Source organism: Triplophysa dalaica, chromosome 22 (assembly GCF_015846415.1).
Source record: "Triplophysa dalaica isolate WHDGS20190420 chromosome 22, ASM1584641v1, whole genome shotgun sequence".
Taxonomy (NCBI): Eukaryota; Metazoa; Chordata; class Actinopteri; order Cypriniformes; family Nemacheilidae; genus Triplophysa; species Triplophysa dalaica.
Genome location: NC_079563.1, coordinates 11897403 through 11911436, shown reverse-complemented (window position 1 = coordinate 11911436; position 14034 = coordinate 11897403). Strand labels below are relative to the sequence as shown.

At 38.7% G+C, this 14034-nt stretch overlaps 3 protein-coding genes across 3 annotated transcripts; all 3 read right to left on the bottom strand.

Annotated features, from left to right (window-relative positions):
- Positions 1–96: 96 nt before the first annotated feature.
- Positions 97–4640, bottom strand: vps51 (VPS51 subunit of GARP complex). The gene is made up of 11 exons (XM_056736488.1): positions 4328–4640; positions 3787–3916; positions 3428–3574; positions 3133–3352; positions 2129–3026; positions 1769–1984; positions 1594–1677; positions 1374–1508; positions 1152–1273; positions 810–897; positions 97–726 (listed from the first exon to the last, which is right to left on the bottom strand). Exons 1-11 carry the CDS (start codon positions 4502–4504, stop codon positions 466–468), a joined length of 2478 nt encoding a protein of 825 aa, XP_056592466.1. The 5' UTR covers positions 4505–4640; the 3' UTR covers positions 97–465.
- Positions 4641–4826: 186 nt separating this feature from the next.
- Positions 4827–10828, bottom strand: frmd8 (FERM domain containing 8). Its single transcript, XM_056737276.1, has 11 exons — positions 10654–10828; positions 10148–10264; positions 9895–10062; positions 9228–9329; positions 9078–9136; positions 8831–8997; positions 8224–8439; positions 7905–8028; positions 7663–7812; positions 7268–7496; positions 4827–7123 (listed from the first exon to the last, which is right to left on the bottom strand). Exons 2-11 carry the CDS (start codon positions 10233–10235, stop codon positions 7011–7013), a joined length of 1416 nt encoding a protein of 471 aa, XP_056593254.1. The 5' UTR covers positions 10236–10264; positions 10654–10828; the 3' UTR covers positions 4827–7010.
- An 809-nt stretch (positions 10829–11637) lies between these two features.
- On the bottom strand, positions 11638–13790 carry rab1bb (RAB1B, member RAS oncogene family b). Its single transcript, XM_056737110.1, has 6 exons — positions 13514–13790; positions 13119–13191; positions 12921–13016; positions 12731–12826; positions 12486–12617; positions 11638–12331 (listed from the first exon to the last, which is right to left on the bottom strand). The coding sequence occupies exons 1-6, from the start codon at positions 13525–13527 to the stop codon at positions 12137–12139; spliced, it is 606 nt and encodes a 201-aa protein (XP_056593088.1). The 5' UTR covers positions 13528–13790; the 3' UTR covers positions 11638–12136.
- Between the last annotated feature and the right edge of the window lie 244 nt (positions 13791–14034).

Sequence of the window (14034 nt, the reverse complement as noted above, 5' to 3'; positions counted from 1 at the left end):
GGGCTCTTTGCCTGGCTTCATTTTACATGCGTTCGACTACTGTGTGGAGGTATGGTGTGGATTTCTCCTGACAGAAGACTTCAAAACGCATTTTATTTTTTGCATATTTATGTTTATTAAATATATAACATTCCATCCAGTGAATGAATACACACATTTCATGAATCAACCATGACAGAAAGATTCTAAACTTACTGATTTATTACCGTTTAAAGTACATATCATCTTACCTTTAAATGCATTATGATTGATAGTGATGTAACTTATTAAATAAATGGGTTATAATTTACTTGTAATGCTATGTTGTATTCATTTTGTGACCCTGACTAGAGACCGCCATATTTTAGCTCTTAACACCCAAGCACAACTTCTGAATTTTTAACCCTACCCATTGCATGAAAATTCACCAAATGACTTGAATTTGGGCCGTCTAACTGATAAACTGTTCCTGAAGATCTTTTTTATCTACCCCCTCTCACAGATGACCTCAATAACACTCTGCTCCATTGGGGACGGGTCCAGGCAACGGTGGGCTGCGCTACCCACAATCTCATCCAACAGGAAGTGAACTAAGTTCTCGTCGGACACAAACCGCCACAGGTACATCTGCAGGTAATGGCAATCCACCTGAATCTGCTGCAGTCCGTAACGGCCAAACGTACGGAGACGGACACATTCAAGGAATGTTTTCAGACTTATTTTAATGATGCCAGTTAGCACAGAGACCTAAGATAAGAGAAAGTGGTAACGTATTATCAGTTAACAAACTGATACCGGTGTTAAGTTTTATTTAGTTTGGTTAATCTTACCTTGTTGAACTCCACTGGGCTAAAGATGTCAATCCGCTCAGAAAACAGTTTGTGAATGTTACTGAGCAAGTTTGTGTCCATTGGAGCACTGGAACAAATGAGTGTAAATATTATATTCAGTATGTAATTTACATGTAAATAAAAAAAACATTGATTAATGGACAAATTTCGAGCATTTAATATAAAATGTATAAAAATTTAACAAAATAGTCAGTACAGTTTATTTGGACTTCTGATTTTCCATAATACCTTTGCAATACTGGACTTTTCAGCTAAACCTTGTAAATATTTACACAATGAAATGAAATGTAAGTATATCTAATAAGTAAAGCCATTCTGCACCTGGGAGTGTAGCTTGGTGCGTATCGAATCTGCTGTCTTGAGCTGCTGTAAACAGAAAAAGTACGTTTGCTGGAGTCACTGCTGTGGGCTTTTCTTACCCCCTCCTCATATAGCAATCCCACCTTGTGAAAATAAACAAAAGTAGAAACATTAAATCACAATTAGTAGATAGTACATTTTTTTTATAAGTTTATATACATAAACTTGAAGACACATGCATACCTGTACATCAATAGAGGTGGTATCTTCCACCACTCTCTTCATTACCGCTCGGACGTTTCGAGGTTCAATGGTGTTCACCCAATCTCTCGTTTCCACGCTCTTCCTCAGCATCTGAGAGATGATCAGTCCTTGAACCTGGATCACAACAAAATCAACTCAACATAACAACCTACCCATAATTTTAAAGGAAGAATAGAGCTGAAGTTCTTTTCTCAGTTACCTTTACATAGTGATTCAATAATTTTTGTGCAGCCTCTCTGGCCTCCGCGCATAGCGCTGTGACTGGAGTAACTGGAGTGTGATGCTGTTTAGAGAAGCATTTAAACAAAAAAGTTCAAGATCTGTTTGCTAGCTTCTCTTTAAACTTGTTAGAGAAAATATAATAGATAGTATACCTGTACAAGAAACTGTTCGTCTGTAAGTGTGAGGATGTAAGAGATGGTGGAGGTCTCATAGTCCAGGCACAGACGAGAGAGTAACAGGAGGAGAGCAGGAGGGGTGGATCCGCCTCGGTCACCTGCACTTTCACAATACTGCCGAGATGACTGGCAGATGAACTTAATGAAGCTCACCACCAGTCCCTCACGCACACCCTGACTGCAAAACTCACCCTGTAATGCCGTAGAACAGATGTAAAACAAAACATGAAAACATATCAATACATCACCAGCGCAAATGTCTTGTGATGCAATTCATTTTGTTATTAGCTAAAGTGTGTAATATCTTCCATGTTATATCACATATATTGAGATTACCCTGAAATAAGGCTTGTTTGAGAAAGTGATGTCCTTGGCTGTGAAGAGATGCACTGACGCTAACACAGATTTTAACTGATTGAGAATAAAGTTCGACAAGGAAGTCAGCAGCTCTGACAGATTCGGCTGGGCATCTTTACTTGCAGCAAGAGCTCCACCTCCTGATGTACTAGCCCCGCCCACTGTTAAGCGTGGGGCAGCCAGAGCCTGTCTTACATCAGTAAGGCTATCATGGTAGAAAGTTTGTAAGGCCAACAGGTACTGTTTGATTCTCTCCCTTGCTGCCCGTACTACTATCTCAGTTCCTTGGCTGGGCACTGCTGAACCTGGAAGTAGTTTCGTTATGGCTTGTAGTCTGCGATGGAAGCGATCCAGGGCTCTCACTAATAAGGAGTTATCCCCCACCCCCTTCTCCTCCTGTATCCTCCGCTCCACCAAAGAGAAGTATCTAGCAGCCAGGGTGTCCACGAATACATGTAGCTTGCCATTAGCCATCTCAGGAATGTTCTTCGAAGCTAACTCGCCATCCTGTGGACGGTTAATGAATAATTCTTGATAGGAGGCAATGACCAAACAGAGGCTACTAACAAACTCATTGCATCCTCGATCAATGAACTCCAGAATGTCTGTTCCGGCAGTAGGGGAGAGGAAGGGATTGGATGTAGATGACTTAGAAGGAGAGACAAGATTTGGTCCAGGACTTGGTTTGTGTGTAGAAGCTGCACCGGTATCAGCAACTGGTGAGTCTTTTAGCTCCGCCTCCAACCCCTGTAGATCCGCCTCTAACCTGGATTGGGCGTGGCTTAGGAATTTGTCACAAAGCTCCTCTGCGGGCTCGTCCAGCTGCAAAAGCAGCTCAACACATTCAGAGAGATCCTTAGCGCTTGAACCACCATCCCTGTAGGCAAACATATGTTTTTAAGAAATGAGAAAATTCTCAAGGTTATTTTTATATATTATTCTTAATGTAAAAAAACAAAAATCACATCCTCAAGACCACAGACCTGAACTTCTGCCTCAGTTGCTGAGCGAGCTGCTCCATAATGACATGGCAGTCATCCTGGATACCTCTGAAAGAGGGCATGTGACTGTACTGCTGCAGCACACAGCGCGCCTTCCGGTGGGCATTTACGGCCTGGGCATAGGCCTGCAGCTCCAAACACTTATTCAGTCTTGCTGGCAGCTCAAACAAAAACTGCAGTTTACGGAGAAGAGTGTGAACACCTATAGAGGTGGGCATGAGTTAGAAACCGAAAGAAATTCCTGTTATCCATTGGATGTTGCTAGAGGACTGAATACCTGACAGTTTGGTGATCTGGGTATGCTGGTCCTGCAGCGTCCCACTGATGCGGGCACTAAACTCTGTGATAGCGGTCATGTTGGCAGACAAGCAGTCCATCTCATCCTCCATCTTCTTGAAGTCATTCTTCATTTTCCTGATCGTGTCTGGGAAGTGTCATAACAAATCAGCGAATCAGAAAAGTGCATTAATTATGACCCTTTAATATTGTAAGAAGTGATATCACATAGCATGTAACCGATTTAGAATGATACAATTTAAAACAATACAAAGACAATCAAGTCACCAGTCACAAATGCAAAACAGTTGGAAATCTGGTCATCAGTGACTGTGTTTATCTTTGCAACTTTTCACTGACCTGTGGCCGAGATGAACTTATTGTAGTTTTCATAAACTAAGGTCTGCATGTCGCTGTCTAGAGATCTGATCTGTTTCACCATGCAGCTCTCATGGTCCATCAGCTCTCCCAGAGAACATTCCTGCCTCAACTGAAAGACATCAAATCTTTTGCAAACCACTACCTTTAAAGTAACATTACAGAGCATAACAACATCACTTAAAGAAATCGACTGCATGTAACAAATACAGGATGAAGTGGAGAGCATTTATACCCATGGTAAGACAAGAGTGGATAGCACTTTTTTAGTATTATTTTATGCCACATCTATGATAAAGATTATTATATAAATTAAGTTTATTTTATACGAATGAATGAATGCAAAGTAAATCCATAAATACAAGTCATATTTAGTCATCCATACCACACAGCCTATGACTTCTATCAAAACCTGTAAGTGGGCTTAGACAGCTGTCATCTCGAAGCCAACATAACGAATTCAACTTCACAATTTAACAATATAACTCGTGGCATTATGTTGCAGTTCAGACCTCACGTGTACCTTATTTAAATAAATCTCCGGGTCGAAATGTGGGCCGTTTATATCGCACGGATCCAGAGATTCGGCTTGTTCTGTACATTTTCCTTCCTCATTCAGGCCGTAGTACATCTTCAGCATATTGTGAACCTGTCGCCGCCGGCTCGGGTCCGAATCTGGTGGTGTTGTTGCTGAACTCATTTTCACTACACACTTCAGCTATAGCCTAATGTAATAAAATGCATAGAGTCTTTATGCAGGTGTCAGTAAAACATCTGTTGAAAGATCCCCGGTTGCTACCTGCCAACTCAGTTTGTTGATGAGGCCGCTTTACAGATCCAAAATGGCGCAATATTTCATAATAAAGGTCCGATAATCGTAAAAAGTCTTTGTAATTTAATATCATAAAATTATATAATTTACAAAGATATGTAAATACATATATAAAATACATATAAATTATTATGGCGATAATTAAATGTAAATATTGTCATGTTTACACTGATTTACAAAATACCAACCATTTAGCTTTTTACATAATTTTTTTATCTTCAAGATGAAATCAATTCCACATTAAATACCTTATTGCAGGAATAGTTTACTTAAATAAAACATTAAGATAAAATCCATTATACAGACAATTATGTACTGATAAGTATGCCAAAAGTTAGTACAAAGCAGGAATAAAAAATTCAATGCTGCATATAAATGGTTTTAGTTATTCTTACAGTCACAAAAAATTGGTATCCTCATTTGAGTAAAAAACTTAACAAACAACAAAGGTGAAGATAAACGTTTAAACTAAGAGACAGGGTACATAAAAAAGACAGTGACGGCTAAAATAACAGCAACAGAGAAAATGTGATCGTAAAAAAGGCACTTTAAATTAGTTTTTACAGGTATAACTATCTTCATTACATTTAGGGGGTACAAATGTGTCTGACAGGTCTGTCTGCTCAGATTAAAATAAAATGAGAAAATTCAGTCCAGAATGGAAAATAAAACATGGTACAGTGTAACATAAGACTAGGCAATGTTGGATAAATGTCTTTAGCATAATAAAAGCACAAGCACTCTTTAAAAAACGCGGAGATTTGAAAAGTTGCGCTGGACTGTAAATGTTGGTGTTTTCATGTCACAGTTCAGCTTTTGAATTTTTAGAGTTTTCATTCTACACACTAATAAATTAGATTACATCCCATGTGCAAAGTGGGCAAAGAAGGTTTACAGAAACATGCATAAATCACAATATCAATTTAAGTAGATGTCATGCATGGGGGGATATATATATATATATATATATATATATATTGTGTTTTGGTAAAAAAAAATCAGGGCTTGACATTAGGCTTTTTCAGATTGTGTACTTTTTTCTGTGCACATACAGTACATTGAACAAACATTTCTTTATATCAAACCTAAACCTCATTAGCCATAGGTTTGGAAGCTTAACAGTTGTAAGAGATAACACTTTTGAATGTTGTAGCACCTGATACAACTGCTGGGCATTTAGAGACCATGAGGTAAAAAAATATTTTAACAATAAGGTATTTAGCTGGTCCTTCAGGCTCAGACAATAAGCTTTCTATAGTGAATTATGTTATGAACTAAAAGTCCAATTACACATCTTCCTTCCCTCTGTTGTCCTGGATAAACTTAATGTCAAACCCTGTTTTTCGGAAACATGTCATAGACTACATTCAAGCTTTGAGCGCCTTGAAATACAGTACAATACTTAGTGAAAAGTTTCAAACATCGATTGAAACACATCTTTAAATAGAAATAGTGAACTTACGACATCACTGAATGATTTCACCAACCAGCGACTTGTTTTTAAAAGTGAGGGTAGATATAAATCTCCCTTACAGATAAGATAACTCTCGTGTATACAATCTGGATAATGTTTTAAGCAGTGCATTACACCAGAAAACCAACAGAAATGAATAAATCTGAGCAACAAGGTAGTGACCACTGATGCACACTGGTATTCTCAGCAAATAGTAAAAACACACAATACAAGGTTATATTGAATATAGGACAACTGCACTCGACTTCATTTGTCAATTTAACTTTGGTCATTATTAAACAGATTAAGCAGTAGCGTCTTGTTGTTCGGTCTGCATATTTCAACAAGCCTAATGGTAAACTGATAGCAAAAACAAAACCCATTCGGTAAAAGCAGAACAGAATGTCCTGTCCTTGCAATGTTCTACTGCCCCAAACTGCAGAACTGGTTTGCATATAACACGCACACTGACTGCATTGGTGCAGGAGATCTTAGTTTTAGCAGTACTGATGACACAGATTAAAGTATTGAAACGCTGTACTCTAGATTTACAGTCACTGGGATGTTGTTTGATGGTTGCATAGTTGAATTCTACATTCAAAACAGTGACCTTTAGTAGAGGTTAACAGTCATTGTGTCACACCCTATTTTAAACAGCTTTTGCACTTGAACCAAAATGTCTTAGTTTAGCATGTTAGTTAAACTAAACAGCAAATTTCACATTCTTTTTGTACAGGCAAAGAAAAAGCATCAACTTAAACCTGTAAATGCACAAATCATCTATAAAAGTGGTTCAACTCTTCGGTTTGTGATCTTGGTCCGATCCGTCCATTCAGATGAGTTCTGTACTGCGTAAACAAATGTGTCTCTGAGAATCTCAACGGACAGAGTTTTGGTCGCCGGGCAGTGTGAAGCTGGGATTCATCCTTGCTCCAAACTTTCAGTCACCTGAACAGCCGAGTAAGTGGGAGGCTGTGCCTGTCGCGTAAAAAAGGAAGCAGCTCTCTTCGGTTTCAGACGCTTGACCTCTTTACCTGAAACAATTAATTACTATTAGAAACTAATCGTGATAAAGTTTAATAGCAAAATGTTTCCACTGACAGACATTTAAAAATCTGGGTGTTCTGGTTATAAAAGTATCTGTAAATAATCATTTTGATGTGCTTGATGTCTCTTACCGTCATCAACAACATAGCTGATGGTGTTGAGAGAATGGACTCGGCTGCAGACCACGCTGTTCTGTCTGCGCAGTTTCCCCCGTCTTCGCTCTGGTGTTTTCTCAGTGGTTTCCACCTGTCCTGAAGGTGCTTGAGAGGGTGTGATCTCACCGTCTGTCCCTGTGGCTCCTGACTCACCAGAAGAGCATAACTCCACACAATACTCAATCAGACCATTCATTAGCTCAGCCTGGAAGACAGGACACTGGCTGTTAAATGCCTTACTATAATAGTTTAAATTTTATATATATATATATATATATATATATATATATATATATGGAAGGACAGTTATAAACTTAAAGATATCCTTGTGCATACCATATGAAAGGTTTAGTCATAAACTGCTTGCTCACCTGTTTTGAATAAATCTTTAATAATTTATTGACATGTAGGCCGGCCTCCTCCCCATCAAACTCTAGCCAGAGTATTTGCGAGTCTCCTTCTGCTTCTGGGTAACTGTGATCCCAGGACAGCTCGTTGAACTTAAGACCCAGTAGGACGTGCTGTCAGAATCAAAAGATCAAGACAAGAGAAATGAGGCCCCTATACTCATGAAGATGACACCGACTATGTCAAGCTCTTATAAGACACAGACCTTTTCTTTTAGATCCATAACATACACTCCTTCCAAACTGATGCCCACTTGCACCACCTTACGACCACCTCTGTGAAGAAGACCCTGTGCTGGCTTGTCTATCTCACCCATGAAGAAAGCACAACTGTTGGAAGGCAAACGTATACATGGTTTCAGTCGATTTACAAAGATAAACTCCACTAGATCAAAGCAAAGTCTTAGCAAACATTTCCAATGTTTTATCTCCATAAATAATCCTAACTGGGTCAACTCTAGTTCAGATAAATAAACAGTTTATACATTTAACAAACAGTCTCTCTCTTGATCGCTGTGATCATACCCATAATAAGGCAGGGTGTGGCAGGTTCTGAGGTACTGGTGCAGCAGTGGGGTGGGCTCCAGACTAGAGCCGTCAGAAGAGGAACAGACTGAACGATACTCCTTAATAAGATTTTGCTCCATCTCAGCAAGTCGTCCTCCCCTCCCCCTCAGCGTGGACAGAAAACCTCCTCCTAATGTGACATGGGCTGGCAAGAAGGAGCACAGCTTCTTTTCTCTAGAATAACATTTTAGGGGAGAAACTAAAACGTGTCATAACAATTCAAGGCCAACGTTTTGCTTCAGATTATTTTGAGAGACCTTCTACACAGAGACTAAGAGGCTAATGGTAAAACGCTAAAACATAAAAGCTGTCTCATTTAAAGAGACAGTTTGCACAATACAAATTCCGGCATTTACTCACTTAGCCTTATGACATTTCAAACCTGTATGACTTTCTTTCTTCTGAAGAACACAAAAGAAGATATTTTGAAGAATGTTGGTAACCAAACAAAATTGCCCCCCCATTGACTTCCATTGTATGGACACAAAACCACTGTGTTCCACATAAGAAAAAGTCATATACAGGATTTTGGATGAACTAGCCCTTTAAGAGACATAATTGGTACCTGATTGCTGCTTTTATGGCCTGGTCATCATGCGCTGTCCCTAGCTCAATAGCACAGGACAATGCGCCCAAAGTCAGCCAATGTTCAGGGTCACACGGGTAACGGCCCTCTAAAATATTCATCTTGGCCTCATCGTAAAGTAACTTCAATACTCCTTCATCGTCAATCTGAGAAAAACAAATGTTGAGCTTGCTGGGTAATACCAGTTTTCAGATAAAACTAAAAAATCCTAAAATAGGTTTGGTACCTGAAGTTCTTTAGACTTGGGATAAAAAACACTTCTTTTGTACAGAAGACTTGGCTCATCTGAAAAATAAAGAAATGGGTTGTTGTTAGCCACCTTACCGTTCAGGTGTTAGGATGTTTGCAAACCAAACAAAACAAAACAGACAAGAACCTTGAGAAATGTCTTCTGCAGAGGCGTCTGTGAAGCGGTATAGCAGGTCCTGCCACTGACGACACAGTTTGTAGGGATGATGTTTAGGCTTTAACTGCAATTCTGTGGAAACACGGAAAAAGATGACATTCAATGGCGAGGAGGAATTTTTCCTTCAATTATCATCCATCAACTTTTTCTACAAGCCATTTAAAAACTTATATTTCAATAGTTGATTAGTTTAAAGGAATAGTTCACCCAAAAATATAAATTCTCTCATAATTTAGGCCTATTCACTCTCATGTCATTCAAAACTTGTATGCAAAGTCTAATAAAATAATTTGTGAAATCTAAGTAGTTTTGTGTCCCAAAATGGAAGTCAACAAAGGGCAATGTTGTTTGAAAGACAGTCACCCAAGTTTGGAATGATATGAGGTTGAGTTTTCATTTTTGGGTGAACTATCCCTTTAAGAGACATTACGTAAAAACTGTCCTTGTTGAAACAGGGATTAAACACATCCCAGCTGGTGGCATTTAACGCCCCAAGGACTTCCTGATATCACTTTATAAGCAGCCAAAGGGGCTGTGCATGTCATCATAGTGTCTTTCCTCGTTCACAAGTCAAATATGAATAGACCGCAAGTTCTGCATTAGTCTAACAATAGAATCAAGCACAAACCATCATTACCAAGCAACGGAGAGCAGAACCAGAAAGCAAACACATCTACAGCAGAGTTGGGAATGTTGAGAGGCTCTCTGACACTGCGGCCAAGATCCTTAGCACTCATACAACCAAGACCCTCCAGAGTCAAGTGCACTGCACTGTCGCTCGCCAAGTAAACCATCAAATCTTGGACTGGATAAACAAAGGGGGTTAAAAACGATTAGATTAGATCATCAAAGATCATCAAGAGAGTACCAATGATAAGCAAAGAACCGACCTCTGGTGACCGAGGAAGCCACACTTCCGCGCTGCGAATGTGAATGTTCTGATGGCTCAGTAGGGAAGTCGCCATCCTCTGCCTCCATCTAATCCACAAAGTTTAGAAACCAAACTACTACATAGGGAACATATATATATATATTTAATACGAGATTTTCAATACTTGTTCGTATACGGACTCAATCAAAACGAAGTCATAAAACTAAACAAACACCATTGGCAAAGCACAATCTCTGAAATGTTTTGGCAGTAAGTTACAGTAAAAAGTGATGGCTAAGCAGCAACTTTAGAGTTATTAAAGCATACAGTATGTCGCACGATTTAGCAATTGATTCATTTGTACCATCAATCTGGGTATATTAAACACACTGCTTAAACAAATAACTAGCTTATGTTAAAAACAAATAAGGAAGAAGAAATAAGGAAGAAACACCGTCGACCCTCTAGTGACAGGCTAACGTTAGCTAGCCAATACATGAACTGCCTGGTAACCAAACAACATACCGAGACACTGTCCGTCGTTTCAGACACTTCTCTCTCGATCGGAAATGACGAAAAACATCAATATTTGGAAAAATAAATAATATAAGAGCTTAGAGTATAGCGGCGGCAACAGAACAGCTAATGCGCTCTTAAAACAGCGCCCAGCAGTGAAATATTAAACGACCAAGATTTTACTTCACTTCTGTTCAGCCGTTGTTACAGATATCGCCTGAAGGGAGCGCTGCACGGTTAAAAAAACGTCACGCCATTTCTATTGATTTAAAGCATTAAATTGTATTAAAAATATTAAATAGAAATATACCCCCACATTTTATTGAAGAAATGTATAAGCGTTATACTCATGCATCATTTGCATATTAATTATATTAAATGCTTAATGATGCATAAACAAACATATCATTTAATCGCTTCTGTACATTCGTTTATGTTGTGGTGTTGATATTTATATGAAAATATTAAAGCGTATTTGATTATATCAGATTGACACGTCTTCAGTTACTGGACATGAAATGGGCTGCTTTCTAGAAGAATCTCATTCTTCCTTTCTAGGTTTTCAGTCATTTTTGTGCGGCGCCAACGCCAAGTCTGTTGCTTATGTACATGTGATTCAAGCTCATCATTTGCATGTTTTGTTGCCATCTGCTGCTACTTTGGATTGCACTCTAGTAATGACCAAAACGTTTCAACACATTTTAATATATACTTAAAGAATAAAACAGGCATTTTCTTATAAAAAAAATACTTAAGTAACTATGGTATTTGAGGGATTTTTTTATTTTTTACATTCATACAATTTTATATTTAAGAAGTGAGTGCATCTATCTACCAACCATGCTAGTTGTGTGTTTAAAATCAAAAAGGTTTGACCTACAATGAGAAAGCAACTATGAAAAAAACGTAATATTGTAAAGATTGCCCGCTCAGGATGCACTACCAGAGAAATACACATAATTTATTTGAATATTACTACAATGAACAAACTAATGAAGACAACATTATTTATTTTTGAGAACTATAGCAAAACTTCACATGAAATTGCTGGAAAGTCATGCCGAAGTGCAATATCTTAAATGATCGCTCTTCACAGATCTTATTTTAAAGCATGAACAAGGCACCAGTGCCAAAACTCTGAACATTGCAACTTTATGGATACTTAATGGAGAATTTATGAACGGTCAAATGAACGAATTGATACAGTGATCTGGACATTTTTCATCTACAGGCCCTGAATTGGTATTATTGACAGATAATGACAGAGACGGTTTTATTTTTAAACACATCAGCCTACAGTAAATATGAAACAAGCCTTGTCAATATTACATTGTTTGCACACTTAAACAACAGATGATTTTGTACTTTATTGAGCACCATGTAGTAGTCAGTCATGTATATCCAGATTTTCCACCTCTACACAATACTCAATAATGTCCAGTCTTCAAAACCCATCATGGTCTTCACTGTCCCTGAGAAATATATCAGTATTTTAACAGCACCCTCCACCTGACTGCTGTACTGGGGTGCTTTCAATCTTAAGATCAGGTTTCTCTGAACCACCCGAAGCTCCTGGTCTCATTCGCTTCTTTATTTCTTCTGCCATGGTCATGAAGGCCTGCTCCACATTTGTGGCGTTTTTGGCACTTGTTTCAAGGAACGGTATGCCAAGAGAGTCAGCAAACTCCTGCAAGCCAAAAATATAGTGTTTACAATGAAGTCAATACACATGTTTACGCTAAATCAACTGAACAACGTAGAAAATGTCACTATCAATGTATGGGGCTGTATGCATGTATGACAGTCTCTTTACTAAACTATAGAGGAAGTTCTTAAGTTACCTTCGCTGTTGTGTAGTCCACCACTTTTTTTGTAGTGAGATCACACTTATTCCCTACAAGTAGTTTGTTGACATTCTCACTTGCATAGCGATCGATTTCCTTCAGCCACTGTTTCACGTTGTTGTAGGATTCCTTAAACAAAGACATCAAATATTTAAAAAATGTGTCCAGTTTGAATTTTCACCCATGGGCCTTTTTATGAATCATTCAAATGATGATGGATATATTATACAGGCCTTACAAACCTGGTCGGTAACATCATAGACAACAATGATCCCATGAGCTCCTCTGTAGTAACTGGACGTAATAGTGCGGAATCTCTCCTGTCCAGCGGTGTCCCACTGTGGATGTGGACAATATTATTGCAGTTGAATAACAAATGCTATATTAAGAGTACGAGAAACGAACAATTTGTGAATGGTTTTAAAAACGTACGATTTGGAGTTTGATCGTTTTTCCATCCAACTCAATAGTTCGGATTTTGAAATCCACTCCGATTGTGCTGATGAAACTCTCAGTGTAAGTGTCGTCCTAAAACAGAAGAATGAATCGATTATTAATAATCAATAATATCATCTTTTTATGTTATACATGCATAAGGTCATTCAAATTCACGTCACCAAAAGCACTTACTGCAAATCGTAGGAGGATGCAGGATTTTCCAACTCCAGAATCTCCAATCAAAAGAAGCTTAAATAAGTAGTCACTGTAAAAATATGTAGAACCAAACATCAGATTTGTATTTTCAACTCAAACATCTTTTTAGAGACTCCATTGGGCTTAAGGCCCAAAGACATACTTGAGCTGTCAAGACAAACTTGTCCTGCTTAAGACATTCCTATGAGACTTTTATTTCCACAGGCATCTCCAACACAACAATGAAAGAAAGCAGTCACGGCGGCCGCAGCTGTAATCCCACTCATATAACACCACTCATATTATTTACACACGGATCAATGCATTGGAATTTGGCTCAGGATGGTTAATCGAAATGAAATGTTCACAAATCACAGAGTAACACGACTTACTATTCAGGGTTCATGATGTGACACCAGAGAGATTGTTATTGTTTGTCCAGCTGGTTAAAGCGCCCTGGGTCGCCTAGTGCTCGCCGGCTGACCGCAAATTCTCAGCGAGTATTTTTAGTCTCGTAGAAGCAATTAAAAAAGGACTTGTGAGTTTTTACTCTGTTTATAGGTCGGCCTTGATGCCTTTAAAGATCTATTGTGTAATGAAGTCCGTCTGCCTTTCCGACTCCTCTCCTCTTTCTGGTTTTACAGCCGCGCAGGTGCGGCAGTGACGGATAATGGTGTGCCGCAACAGATCTAATTCTTATCAGCAGTCGCCACCTAGTGTTGGGATCCATGCATATGTTATGTTGTCCTTTGCAAAACTGTAAACTGAGGGGGCTTTAACCTTATCTTATTAATTGTAAGAATATTTTAATCATATTTGAGTTGCACATCCTCGCTCCACATTTTTACCTTATTAATATCGCACCCAATGCTCCTGCTTCCACCTCCAGAACTCTTTGATACATGTCTATGGA